The 13475-nt window shown below is 42.8% G+C and overlaps 1 protein-coding gene across 4 annotated transcripts in view; it reads left to right on the forward strand.

Moving 5' to 3' along the window:
• Positions 1–13475, forward strand: part of LOC139461009 (fasciclin-1-like) — a 134781-nt gene that overhangs the window by 110032 nt on the left and 11274 nt on the right. For all 4 annotated transcript variants that reach the window (XM_071242480.1, XM_071242478.1, XM_071242481.1 and 1 more), the window contains 11 exons: positions 1837–2002; positions 3905–4014; positions 4752–4906; positions 6999–7158; positions 8384–8498; positions 9060–9204; positions 9853–10027; positions 10647–10761; positions 11092–11239; positions 11827–11989; positions 12626–12758. In XM_071242480.1, the coding sequence (XP_071098581.1) occupies positions 1837–2002; positions 3905–4014; positions 4752–4906; positions 6999–7158; positions 8384–8498; positions 9060–9204; positions 9853–10027; positions 10647–10761; positions 11092–11239; positions 11827–11989; positions 12626–12758 (1585 nt within the window). The remainder of the gene's footprint in view (positions 1–1836; positions 2003–3904; positions 4015–4751; positions 4907–6998; positions 7159–8383; positions 8499–9059; positions 9205–9852; positions 10028–10646; positions 10762–11091; positions 11240–11826; positions 11990–12625; positions 12759–13475) is intronic.

A 13475-nucleotide genomic window follows, 5' to 3' on the forward strand; every position in this document is an offset into this window, starting at 1 on the left:
TCTTGTGTTGACGTTGACGTTGACGTTGACGTTGTTGTTTGCATGTGTTCGGGTGCACAGTAAAACGTCGGAGACCATTCTTGAAACGATATTCTTGGCAGTGTTGAAATCTAAGTCACAGCCGTGGGAACAAACAATATACAGTCTTGAGGTCCAGTGCTAATATTGATAACTGGATCTGGAAATTGCTTTTTCGATCACCGTCGATTATCCATCTCAATTTATAATGCTACATAAATCATGTATCAAATATACTTTTAACAAAGAGAAACATAATGATCAGTAAAAGAGTAGATGAGGATCAAATAGTTTTCAAATAAATTAAAATCAAAATCCATTTGTTGAAATCTAAAATATCAAAGAGACACTTGCTGGCTTTAATCGTTGACTGAACGTTCCCAACTGTATGACCTCGGATTCATTTAGCCTATGAAGTATTGAGTTGACAATATGATAAGAGTTACGTCCCTTCCTTTAGGAATTCCGCGGAATCTGTCATCTTCAGTTTTTCTGTTTCCCATCAACGTTTTTTGATCAAATGTAAATATACTAATATATTAAAATAACGATATCATATAGAATTTTTCATGCCTGAAAAACTGCATGTAATTGTGGTGAATTGGCCTATATAGCTTTCCAGTTTGAAAACCAAGTAAACCTGATAAATATTTCATGCTCGGGGTACAGAAAAAAAAACACATCTCGTTTTTACTCTCCCTTTCAAAACTGTTACACATCTCTACTTGGGAACGTCAACACACAGACAAATATCCACATGTTTCATCATAAACTGTGGGACCCACGAAGATCCGGGGTAGAATAGGTCTTCAGCAACCCATGCTTGGGTTAAAGGTGACTATGCTTGTCGTACGAGGCGACTAACGGGATCGGGTGGACAGGCTCGCTGACTTGGTTGATGCATGTCATCGATCCCCTTTGCGTTGATAGATGATCATGGTGTCAATCACTGGATTGTCTGGTCCAGACTCGATTATTTACAGACCCCGTCTTACACCTGGAATACTCCTGAGTGCGGCGTTAAACAAACAAACAAAACAAAACATTAACTGTGGAAAGAGCACACACAATGGGTGACAGAATCTGAATTTGAAATTTTGAATATGTTGATATCTTAAGTTTGAAAATTATTTTTGTAGCAACGCATTTATTCCATTGTCGGCCTAATTTTATTTGCTATTGTGGCTGTAGACTGTACACCGTGAAGTAACGAGGTTGTGTGTCATAATACCCCACATCCGTTTTAAGTGAAGATCCTAATTTGGGTTTTTGGTACACGTGAAAACACAACTAGCAGAGGGGTATAGAAACTATTATATTAAGTATAAACATTGTAAAATGAAAAACAATTGATATAAACAATCGTTGAGATCCTTTCCAGCAAATCTCTGTTATTTCCGAACGCCGGGGTTACTTGGCGAACAATAACCCGCGATGCCAGGTGTTGTATATTTTACTTGCGCTTCACGCAATAATTCATCCTTCTGTGTGCGCTCTCCCTCATCTTCGCATTGATGGACCCGGCCCATGTACTTTCAGTGTCATCTGCACGGCGGAAGACTTCTGTTCAAGAAATATTTACTTACCACAAACATGGGGCTTATTATTGCTCTTAGTATTCTTATCATTACTATTACACAGGGATGACGGGGAAATTGATTGTGGTGATGACTTTGATTAATCGTTTGATTGATGTTGATTGCAAATAACAGTTATTGCAGATAATTATGATTCTTACAACAGGGGAAAGGACGGATATGATCTTTATGATGCATACACATTCGATTATTATCATTACTGTTATTGTTCTTGTTGCAGATCGCTCGTGCAATAGAAGAAAGGGAACTGTCGTACCTCTTCATGGCTGAGAACATCACCATCTTTCTGCCCTCCAATGACGCCTACTTTGACTTTGTGCCCAAATCGTTTGGATACAACCGTAATGACGTCAACATGTGGCGGGAACTGGTTCTGTACAGCTCAGGTCAGCCACGGCTCATGTGTGGGTGGGGTGGGGGAGGGAGGGTGGGGGTGGGAGGGGAGGGGGGAGTGTTCGTGGCAGTTCCTGAGTGTGTAGTAGGTTCGGGATGAATGTTTGCTTGTTGTTTTACGCCATATTCTGCAACAGTACAGCTGTATCATGACGGTCTGTAAATAATTGAAACTGGGTCAGACAAACGAGTGATTGATACAGTGAGTAACATCTCACGGCGTTGGGGTACGATGACACGCAATCGAAATTGTCATCCATACAAACCGATCCATTTTGTCACCCCGTACGACAAGCATATATGTTTGGGGATCCAGCAGCAATGCTTATTCAGAATCCACATGGGGTCAGATGAGGTGGAATGAGATTTAACGACGCGTCCAAGATTATTTCGACGGGCACGAGCTCCAGGCAGGGTAACAACAAGTACCATGTTATGGTATGACGCGGCCGGGGATCGAACCCCAGACCTTCTGCTCTCCCGGCTGACGCTCTACCACTAGACCACGGAGGCGGTCCCATGGGGTCAGTGATTGAGTGGTTGAGGTTTCAGCCAAATATCAAAAAGGGTTTTCCAAATGTAGGATCGTACCCTGATGTACATACCCTGGGCCCGTATCACAATCAATACTGCAAAGTTACTGCAAAGTTACAGTGGCAATACACAATAGAATGGCAATACAAGTTGGTTGTTTGTTTGTGTTTTGTTTAACGCCGCACTCAGCAATATTCCAGCTATAAGACGGCGGTCTGTAAATAATCGAGTCTGGGCAAGACAATCCAGTGATTGACATCATAAGCATCGATCCACGCAACTGGGATCGATGACATGCATCAACCAAGTCAGCGAGCCTGACCACCCGATCCCGTTTAGTCGCCTCTTACGACAAGCATAGTCGCCTTTTTCGGCAAGCATGGGTTCCTGAAGACCTATTCTACCCCGGATCTTCACGGAGGGGCAGTACAAGTACCATGGCAGTATAAAATACAACAGCAGTAGTTATAGCACTAAATACACGGATAACAATACTCACCCATCAGCAACAGTGGTCAAACTTCCAAAGTAGGCCTAGCCTGGATATCTAGGGTGAAATTATGATCTTTACACAACCGTTGGTCTTGATGTAAAGTGAGATGAAATGTGAGACGGTAGAGGCAAGACTGAGTCCCTTCTGGAAGTATCTATACAGTGCTGGATTAGCCCTGCTGAACAAAAACATTTCTGAAAATTCTAGACAACACTTGATCTAAATATAGTAACTTCCACACCACTGATTACGTAGACAGTAATACATTCCTGACAACTAATTCTTGTCAAAACACAATGATATGACCTCAGAAGAATCAATGTAATACAATTACAGCATTGTTTAACCAAAAATAAACAGCCATATAAAAATATCAGTTTATGATTACACCTGAACATTCAGAGTTGTTACATGTAAGGGTAAGGTTCTTGTTTGTAGTTCGACGCCGGATTTCGCTACAACAGTGACCATCGTGTGACAGGAGCCGCTGTTCGCTCTGATTGAGTGCCTTGACCTTTGAGAAACCGCGTTCATTGGTTGATAAAACCTCTCCACATAAACCTTGATTCACATCACGATTTTCTCCCACAACTTAGTTCTGCAGAGTTGCGTCCCTTAGGTGTAACAGAAACCTGTGATCGTGGGTCCGAATCCCGGTTCGACCTGATTATGTTTCTATGTTTGCCGGCACAGTAACTTTGGGCTTCTTTCCTCATCGTGCTGTCACGCCGTGGGATAACGGAAGTACTTTTTACAGTAACGTTAAGCAACACTCACTCAGTCACCCAAAGCGGCGTTAGTACAAGCTTGTTGTTCATGTTGTTGCATGTTGGTTCATGTTGTTGCACGTTGGCTCATACTGTTTCAGTGCAAGGGGCTCTTCTACTCGAGAACATCAAAGACAAAGACATGCTGGGGACCCGACTGGGAGCCGACTTCAAAATCTACTGTAATAAGTATACAGATAAGAAGGGACAGGTGCGTGCGAGTGTAGCGGTGATAAAACCAGTTTACGTTTGATACCTCTATTGTGTCAAACGGATGTTTTCTACACGTATCTTTAAGGTACCTAGGGTTATTTGAACAATATAATTCCCCCACCCGAACAATATCGAAAAATGAATTTAACAAAGTATCAACTAGTTGCCCTACATAATCAATATATGTGTGACCCACAGAGAGACAAGGGACCTTATGGATGCTAGGATGCAATTGTGCTGTGACGTCATAAAGATGTACGTTTGACGTCAACTTGCTTCCGTAAATGCGTGTGGATTGTACAAAAAAATCTTTTTTTCTCTGGTTCGTTCGTAATATAATATTATAAAGCATTATTTTTAAATATATTTCATGACATCATATCTAAAAACTGCAATTATTACATAAACAGTTATAAGTCTGAAAATGGGACTTTGCAGAAAATGAGTCCAAATGTTTTATGCCATGTATTGTGAATAGTATTTCTGTGTTCCTATGATACTGTAGTTTTATCAGTCCCTTGTTTCCTGGTTGGTCACATGGTGTGCTTAACTAGGAACTGTTATAATCATTACAAACTGATGTACACTGAATCAGTTGTTTACGTTATACAAGACGAATTAGTGAGGTCCCGATGAACGATATTTATCTGCACATGAAAGCGTATGTTTTCATTTCTTTACTAACGTACTTAATGCGAAATGTGTGACATATGGTGTTTCTGCTTTCATACACAGTTTACCACAATAAACGGTGCCCGCTTTATAGAGAGCGACATCCAGACTGAGAACGGCGTGCTTCACATCATGGACCGAGTGCTGGCCCCCATGTCGAGCAACAACACCCTGGCCGAGTACATCGAGCGCCCCACCATCCCCAACCTGTCATTTGAGTGAGTATGTTGTTTTGCGCCGCAGCCTGCACAATTCCAATTATATCATGGCGGACTGTTAAGAACACCAATTTTCCTAGCTACGTGAAGTCAATTTCGAGACATTTGTGAAAGTATTTAACTGTCCAGGTGAAAGTCCTGAAATCACACGCTCCACAATCGTCTTCCAGAACAAACTGGTTGGGGCGTGGCCTGAAGCTACCGCCACAGCGGCCCGTGACGATTGTCGTCATTGGCTGTTATGTCGACTTGGATGCAGCGTGTATCTACTACATCATCTATCTGACCCGTGAAGATTCTGGGATAGAATAGGTCTTCAGCAACCCATGCTTGCCTTAAAAGGCGACTTTGCTTGTCGTAAAAGGCGACTAACGGGATCGGGTGGTCAGGCTCGGTCAGGCTCGCTGACTTGGTTGATGCATGTCATCGATCCCAATTGCATGGATCGATGCTCATGATATCAATCACTGGATTGTCTGGTCCAGATTCGATTATTTACAGACCGCCGTCATATAGCTGGAATATTGCTGAGTGCGGTGTTAAACAAAAAACCAACCAACCAACCAACATCATCTATCTTCTGATGCTTGGCAGCTATTCATCTGTTTGGTCTTTCTCGGTTGTATTTGATTGTTAGCTGATACGATGGACGGGCGTGTAGCTGGAAGGTGTACCAACTCTGTCATTGCCAGATCCAGTACTGTTAGTTTTCATCAGCTTCCGTCTGAGATGTTTCGAGATGAATGGATAAGTTCGTGTTGGTAAAACGACCCAACTAGCAGCCAGAGAAATCTTCGCGATTATGTTCAGAACATTTGTCAGACTGCTGTCAGCTGAGAAGAACACTAAGTAAGAGCACTTTGTCTGTGTCCGCCATTTAGCCTCACTTTGCACCTCCCTACAGAGGATTACCAATTACTGTGGTCATACAGGCACAAGGGTCATGCCAAAGACGTTCACAGTGACCTCAACTCAGGACTGATGTGAAATCATGATCATGTGAATTGTGTCTATGAAAACTGACTCATTTCACTGGAATTTACCTTGTGTAATTACCGAATTAAGACGCTTAACAAGTGATTCCAGATCTGCACTAAGACGGCAGAAAATGAGTGTCGTTTTACGCCGTACTCAGCAATATTCACGGCCTGCCAACGTGGTCTCTTGTATGCCGTTACAATGCACCGATCGTTCTCTCTTACGTCACACCCCTGTCCATATATTTTTATGTCTATCTATATCAGTGTAAGTCATTATCTGTGAATCATTAAGAGAGTTGCAAGTCTCTTCCCATCTGATAGAAATAGTCGCCTCATCACTGGCAGTTACAAATATTGGCATTAGTCTCAAGTTTAAATTTGACATTTCGTAGATGATTTTGAGTATCATTACCCGACAGTCATTATATACTCACCGCCAAAAGTAACGCCATACATGATGTTTAGCATATGAAAACTTACTCATTTGCAAGAGATATAAGATTGGTTTGTTGGCATGTGCGCTGCAGTACGCATCACGTGTGACGTCATAGATCCATGGCTCGAGATGCACGTCCATGATAAGCCTGTAAAGTTTAGAAATCACGTGCCGCCTATCGTGATAAGATTTAGGACGTAACAAGTATTATATACTCACACGCAAAAGAAACGCAAGTCGAGTATGCAGTATACATGTTATTTATTTTCAACAGTAAAGACAAGAAATACTAATAGGGCAAGATTGACAAAAAAATGGCTACAGACAGTTTAATGGATAAAAAGGCAGATGACATAATTGTTTGTTTTTTCAGATGTTAAGGGCTTACACAGTTTCGGGTCAATACCCAAATTGTCAGTCAATACCTGGTGTGACCACCATTGGCACAATAAAGACACCGTGGTAACGCTTGACTGTCAGTTTTGTTTGGTACACATTGGAAACATCTCTTCTTAATGTACAAATTTCCTTATATGTTCCCGTGGTTCGCGTTTCTTTTGGCAGTGAGTATATGTCTTATTTTAAGCAATTATTTTTACTTCGTCACACTACATATATAGCTGCTACAACATGTCATGCTATGTCATGCTACATGACCGTGACTGTGCTGCTACAGGTCTATCATCAAGGCGAAGATCGTGGTGCCAGATCTTGAGGCGGAGACGAGGAACTCCAGCCTCTACTTCACATCCTTCTCACCCAACGATTCCTTTCTCCTGGCAATGCCCTCGTATGGCAAGGACCGGATCTTCTTAGATTGGGGACTTCTCGAAAAAGTGAGTTGTTCCTGTATCGCATTGTGTGGCTTACGTTATATAGTATTCCAGTTATATCGCGGCGTCTCAGCTTAATGCAGGAGGTCTTAGACGTTTACCACTTTGGTGAAACCCAAGAGCACAGGTATGGTGCTGACAAACCTAGAAACATAATCAGGTCAAACCAGGATTCGAAACCACGATCTGTTGTGCCAAAGGGACGCAACTCTGCAAAGCGAATTGCGGCGCCTTAGACGACTGAGCAATCCGTGCCTCTACTATCTGCATGACAAACGGGATTGCATGAGAATTCGTGGGGATTGCACTTTATAATTGGTCCCCAGCAACCTTTGCTGTCCATGAGAGGCGACAAAATGGATCGGATTGTCAGACTTGGTGACACTGCATGTCGAGTGCATGTAATCGTCCGCCGACGGCGTGGCCCAGACTCGATTATTTCCAGGACGCGCCATATACATGCTGCAATATGCTCAGTGCAGCGTTAAACAACAAACAAACAAACACATGTTTATACTGAGTCGGTTTGTGAATAATCGAGTTCCTAAATGGGTTGTGAGAGAGTAACCTATCTGTCCACGGTCGCGGTACGATGACACAAAATCAGCCGGGACGTCCGTTCTAACAACTGCTCCCAGTACTCGTCATGGGTCCACACAACACCGTCGATACGCAGGACTTACTCAAAACCTATTCTGTCGTTTAATTCCCACTGGTTTCAATCCAACAACTGGATGTACGCAACAATTCTGGCTGGTATTACGGAACGGCTTGCAAGTGTCGTCACTGACATGCACGGTGGTTAATTTTCGTGTTTTGTGTTTGTGTGTTTGTGGGTTTGTGTTTGTGTGTTTGTTTACGAATATAACACCGCAACCAGCACTGTCCCAGCTATGTAATGGCGTCCTTTGAATAATCGAGGCTGGAGCAGACAATCCAGTCATTAGAATTGGACATCGGGGTAAGATGACCCTCGACCAAGTTACTGAGCCTGGTCATTCATTCACATCGTATATACTCCCCAGGGAGCTGATAATGAAAACCAAATACTGACCCATTGGCCGGAGGAATAATGTGGCGCTTTAAGCATGATTTGGCGTATTATGAATATGCACATTATTAACTCAAGCAAGGTTGATGGGGACATCGCCTGACTCATGTGATTAAGACATGAATATGCATTTCAACACGTTTTATGAACGCTTATATATTATTTCTGTTTATCTAGGTCTACCGAGCACATATAGTCCCGTACTCGGTCTTGTTTCTTCCATCAATTGGTCCGATGCCCAACATCCAGGCGTCAGTCGGCACGCTCAGCTTCACTCGATACAACGGCCAGAGTAAGTTCGCGAGTTCCGTCTACACTGAGATCAGTATGGTGAGGTCTTGTGAATCCCCCATCTGCCTTTACTAAATTAACGCATCGTTCCAATAAAACTGATTGTAATATTTGCCACATAGCCTTCGTTTCGTCCAGGTTTTGTTGTAGTCGATTCAGAAGCCTTAATTTACGCGAGGCCAGGTGTTTAGGTTTAAATACGTATGCCCATGTGTAAAATCATAAATGCTTAATATTAACTGACACCTCCTTTCCTTGAAAGATCCCCCCCTCCTCTCTCCGCCGATAAGAGAAACTAATATTTTTTTTTTAAATCAACTTCTTTTTTGCAATGTTTGTCTTGAACAAAGACAAATTTTTTGGACAAACAAACTAATTTGTCTTTGACACTATTTTCTTACAGACTGATGGTTTTAAAATACTTGACCACTTGTCACGTGTCATTGACGGCTGACGATCCAGACTGCAGTTACGCTTACTTTGTCCATATCTTACAAACAACATCATGACGAGTACGCCCTAACCCTGTATTCAAGTACACCATGTTTACCTGTATTTTCAGTCTATGTCTACAACGGCATGGTGAGAGCACGGGTTGTACAGGCAAACATTCCCGTTGGCAACGGCGTGCTCCATGTCATCGACAACCTCCTGTACTTCGTCTACGACAACGTTGTGCAGAGACTCGGTGGTATGCAGGAAACAAGGTGCGTACGTCACATTTATCACTCGGATCAACTCGGCATGTTCCGTTAAGTAGATAAGGCATGATGTCAGTGTAAGCCGCGCACAGACCGATCCCTCTGTACTTCACACTTCTGGTCCGACTTTTAGAAAAGAACTTGATGACGAAAGATTCTGAGTGCAACCTACAAATTGTCAGGGAGCTGTCCTCCATAAACATGAGTGTCATTTAACAAGAATGAAGTAATAGGTAATATGCTCACAGTTTTATTACTATCAGCAAGTTGTAGGTATAGATAATAAATATGATCAAAAACCCAATTTACACTGACAACGATCACTGATTAATTAAATCAGAACAAATATACAAGCTGATTAGCTAAGAAACTGTATAAAAGTACACCAAGAAGATAGCCAAATCAACACTTTGACAAGATAACTGCTGCATTGACAGACAATTAAGTCGGCTAGACCAAGTGACACCTGAGAGTTAATTAACTCAATACTCTAATGAGTGAATAACCTCGGCTGGGTTAGGCCGGGGGAATAAACACATAAGGCCTAACACTAACATAGGGAGTATACTCAACACTCGATGTCTACGCCATCCCTGACCCACACTTCACAATAAACACTGAGGTTCAACGTGCATTTACTCTGACTGCTTCTAGCAAAATGTGGGAGTACATGAAGAAACTTCCCGACAACATCCAGGCCAAGCTGAACAGCACCAGCGTCAACTACACCGTGTTCGCCCCCACCGACTGGGCCTTCAGCAAGATCCCCACGTCCCAGCAGCTGGAGCTGGACAGGGATGACGAGGAGGGGGAGAAACTCCTCAAATATGTAAGTCACCTATGTATGTCACGTATGTAAGTCACCTATGTATGTCACGTATGTAAGTCACCTATGTATGTCACGTATGTAAGTCACCTATGTATGTCACCTATGTATTTCACGTATGTATGTCACGTATGTAAGTCACCTATGTAAGTCACGTATGCAAGTCACGTATGTATGTCACATATGTAAGGTCTGGTTGTATCTATCTTCTGGTGCGGTCATGTGCATGGTGTAAACTGTCGGGGTAAAGAAAGTATACATTTGAAAAATGATTCGATCAAAATATTTCAAACGTTATCAAACGTTACTTGGCTGAAAACAGTCACTGAAACACTGTAAACTTAAAGTCCAAAACACAACTATGACACCTGTATCATATACATCACCATCGAGTTACCATTTTTTGTTTCTTTCTTTTAGCCACCATCAAACATGGGTGTATAGGTTTTTTTGAAATGCATGAAATTAGTTATCAGTATTTCAACATTACCGGTTGAATTTTCTATTGATGTCGCTTTTGCCGTTATCATTTGCTTTACTGTTATTATCATTATTTGGCAGCTTTGTGTTATTATTATTATTATTATTATTATTATTATTATTCCCATTGGTTTTGCTTCAGCTACTGTTTGGTCACATAATCCCGGATGTGCAGCTTGACGCCGCCATGTTGTCCCATGATCAGATGCTGAGGACGATGGACAATCGCACCATTCACATCAAACACGTAGATGGAGGTAAGGTGGAATACTCGACTATCCACACACTGCTTACAAATCGCGATCGGTCGTGTAAAGTTTCTATCAACAAACCTATGTGAGCATATCTCAAGGGAATTGTGCTTTAGAGCCGACAAACTGAGGATCAAATGACCACATTGTGTGGATTGGTTGCGGGACGTTACTAAAAACATAAACCTCCACTTTGACTGGGCCGAACTCGATTGTTTCTAAGCCGCCATTATATAGCTGGGATATCGCCTTAACGTAAAAGAATATTCACTCACCTACTCACTCGACAACAAACGACGGCCCAAACACTGTGTTAACACGTTTCTCCTCTCCCAGACACGTACCTAGAGAGCGGATCAGTGAGAGCCAGGCTGGAGATGACAAACATCGGCTGCACCAACGGCGTGATCCACCTCATCAGCAACATCCTCTTCTTCAAGAACTTCACCATCTGGGAGGCCATCGAGAACATTCCGCAGCTCAGGTATAATTCAACATCAGCAGAGTCAAGTGCGAAGCTTTTACATTGTGTATATTCTGTATTTTAATCATTATTAATTGGACTTGATACCAACAAAGCAACAAGTCTATGTCAATGAACATGTCACATATTGCTTTGTATTTTGGACATTATACCTGATAAGATCGCAAGAGCAAACTCCTGTGTATGAATTGGAGTGTGACCCCATGGACCACGGCACAAAGCGGTCTTAGCTTTAAGACCATCGTAGCTCCCACACATCAACAATAACTTACGACAGTCGCAGCGCTAATACTGTCCTGTGGAACTGGGCGCGAGTATAAATGAACTCGACCCCTTCATGAACTATTTCTTGTCATTTAGCTGACGATGCCTTATTTTTGCCCATAAGTAGATGAAGACCAACCCAAAGAACGGACCATCTGTCTCTCGTTTACTCTATGTTTAAAATTAATGTTTCGAAACTAACTCACTCAGAACAGATAATTCGTAGTTTCTCTCGGTTTATAAGTTATCCTCTAAATACCACATTTGTAGTTAAGATACTTACTGACACTGTTATTTCATAAAGTATGTTCTGTCTGTTTCAGTATAATGTACTCCTTCGCTATACAGTACCCGGATATAGAGGCGAAACTCTCGGCAGAGACTTCTGGAGCGTTGACCATGTTCATGGCTAGCGACTCGGTGTTGAAGACCACGTCTCGGTCCGCCCTGGACACACTTAACTCCTTCCCCCACATGGTGTACCAGGTAATGTCAGACTCAACTCCTACCCCCACACGGTGTACCAAGTAATGCCAGACTCAACTCCTTCCCCCACACGGTGTACTATGTGATGTCAGACTCAACTCTTACCCCCACATGGTACGGTGCACCAGGTAATGTCAGACCCAACACCTACCCCCACAGGGTGCACCAGATAATGTCAGACTCAACCCCTACCCCCACTCGGTGTACCATGTAATGCAAGACTTAACTCCTACCCCCACACGGTACGGTGTACTAGGTAATGTCAGACTCAACTCCTACCCCCACATGGTACGGTGCACCAGGTAATGTCAGACCCAACACCTACCCCCACAGGGTGCACCAGATAATGTCAGACTCAACCCCTACCCCCACTCGGTGTACCATGTAATGCAAGACTTAACTCCTACCCTCACACAGTTTTCCAAGGTAATGTCAGACTCAACTCCTACCCCCACACAGTTACCATATGTTCATTTGTAAACGAATAAAATTTCACGCTTGTTTGTGATTTATATGATTAAATCTTTCATAAATATTTCATTATTGACAAATAATGTTTCTATCAAACCCAAATGACGACCTCAAAACCTATCACGATTGGTACATGTATTAATGTATTAATCGTTGTATTGCCAGGCACTAAGGGGTCAGATTGTCCAGGGTCAGTTCAGCTCGTCCAGTGTGGCCAGCTCCGTGCAGGTGGGGACACTGGCCGGCAAGAGTCTCCGCATCTACAAGGAGGACTCCAGGACCGGCACAGAAGATGAAGGTAGAACGGCGTTCTCATGTCAGTAGATTTTGTCTGTGTTCTTTAACGTCGCCTTCAGCACGATTCACGCCGTAACCCGACGGTGTACACGAGCCTGACCAGACAATCCAGGGAATTATATATTTAGCAATGTCCACCGCCGTCATGGTATAATGACGCGTGTCAACCAAGTCACCGAATCTGAGAGTGCTGGGGACTCACCCTAACCCTGTACCCAGCCCCACAAAGGATCTTAGTGCTACGATTGTCGTAAGGCTATGTTAAATTATGGAAGTTAAGATCGTCTTAGAGCTAAGATTCTTTCGCAGAACGAGGCCCAGATCTACTGGGGTATCATGGGTCACATGATGAATTTCTCAAGGCTGTCTGTTGTGTCAATGTTATGATTCTTTATGAATCAGGCCCTCGTTCCCCAAGTCTACCGTAGCGCAACAATCGTAGCTTTACATAGACTTACGACCGTATTAGTGCTGAAATCTGTTTGTGAACAATGTCAGTGCCTCAAAGCCCCTATTTGCTTGATGTTCTTATTTAGATGTAAATCTGTGTTCGTGTGTGGGAGATGCGATAATCGTATCGTTAAGAACGCAATTGGGAAATAAGCCGCCGTTTGTTCCGAATAAACTGGTTGAGGCCTCCGATTAGACGGGACCGTAAGATAGCGGTATCTGTAAGACAATTTATCTGTCTGGCGTTTTAAGGATCTGACACAACTAA

This window comes from Haliotis cracherodii, unplaced genomic scaffold (assembly GCF_022045235.1).
Source record: "Haliotis cracherodii isolate W230 unplaced genomic scaffold, xgHalCrac1.p SCAF_14, whole genome shotgun sequence".
NCBI classification, from domain to species: Eukaryota; Metazoa; Mollusca; class Gastropoda; order Lepetellida; family Haliotidae; genus Haliotis; species Haliotis cracherodii.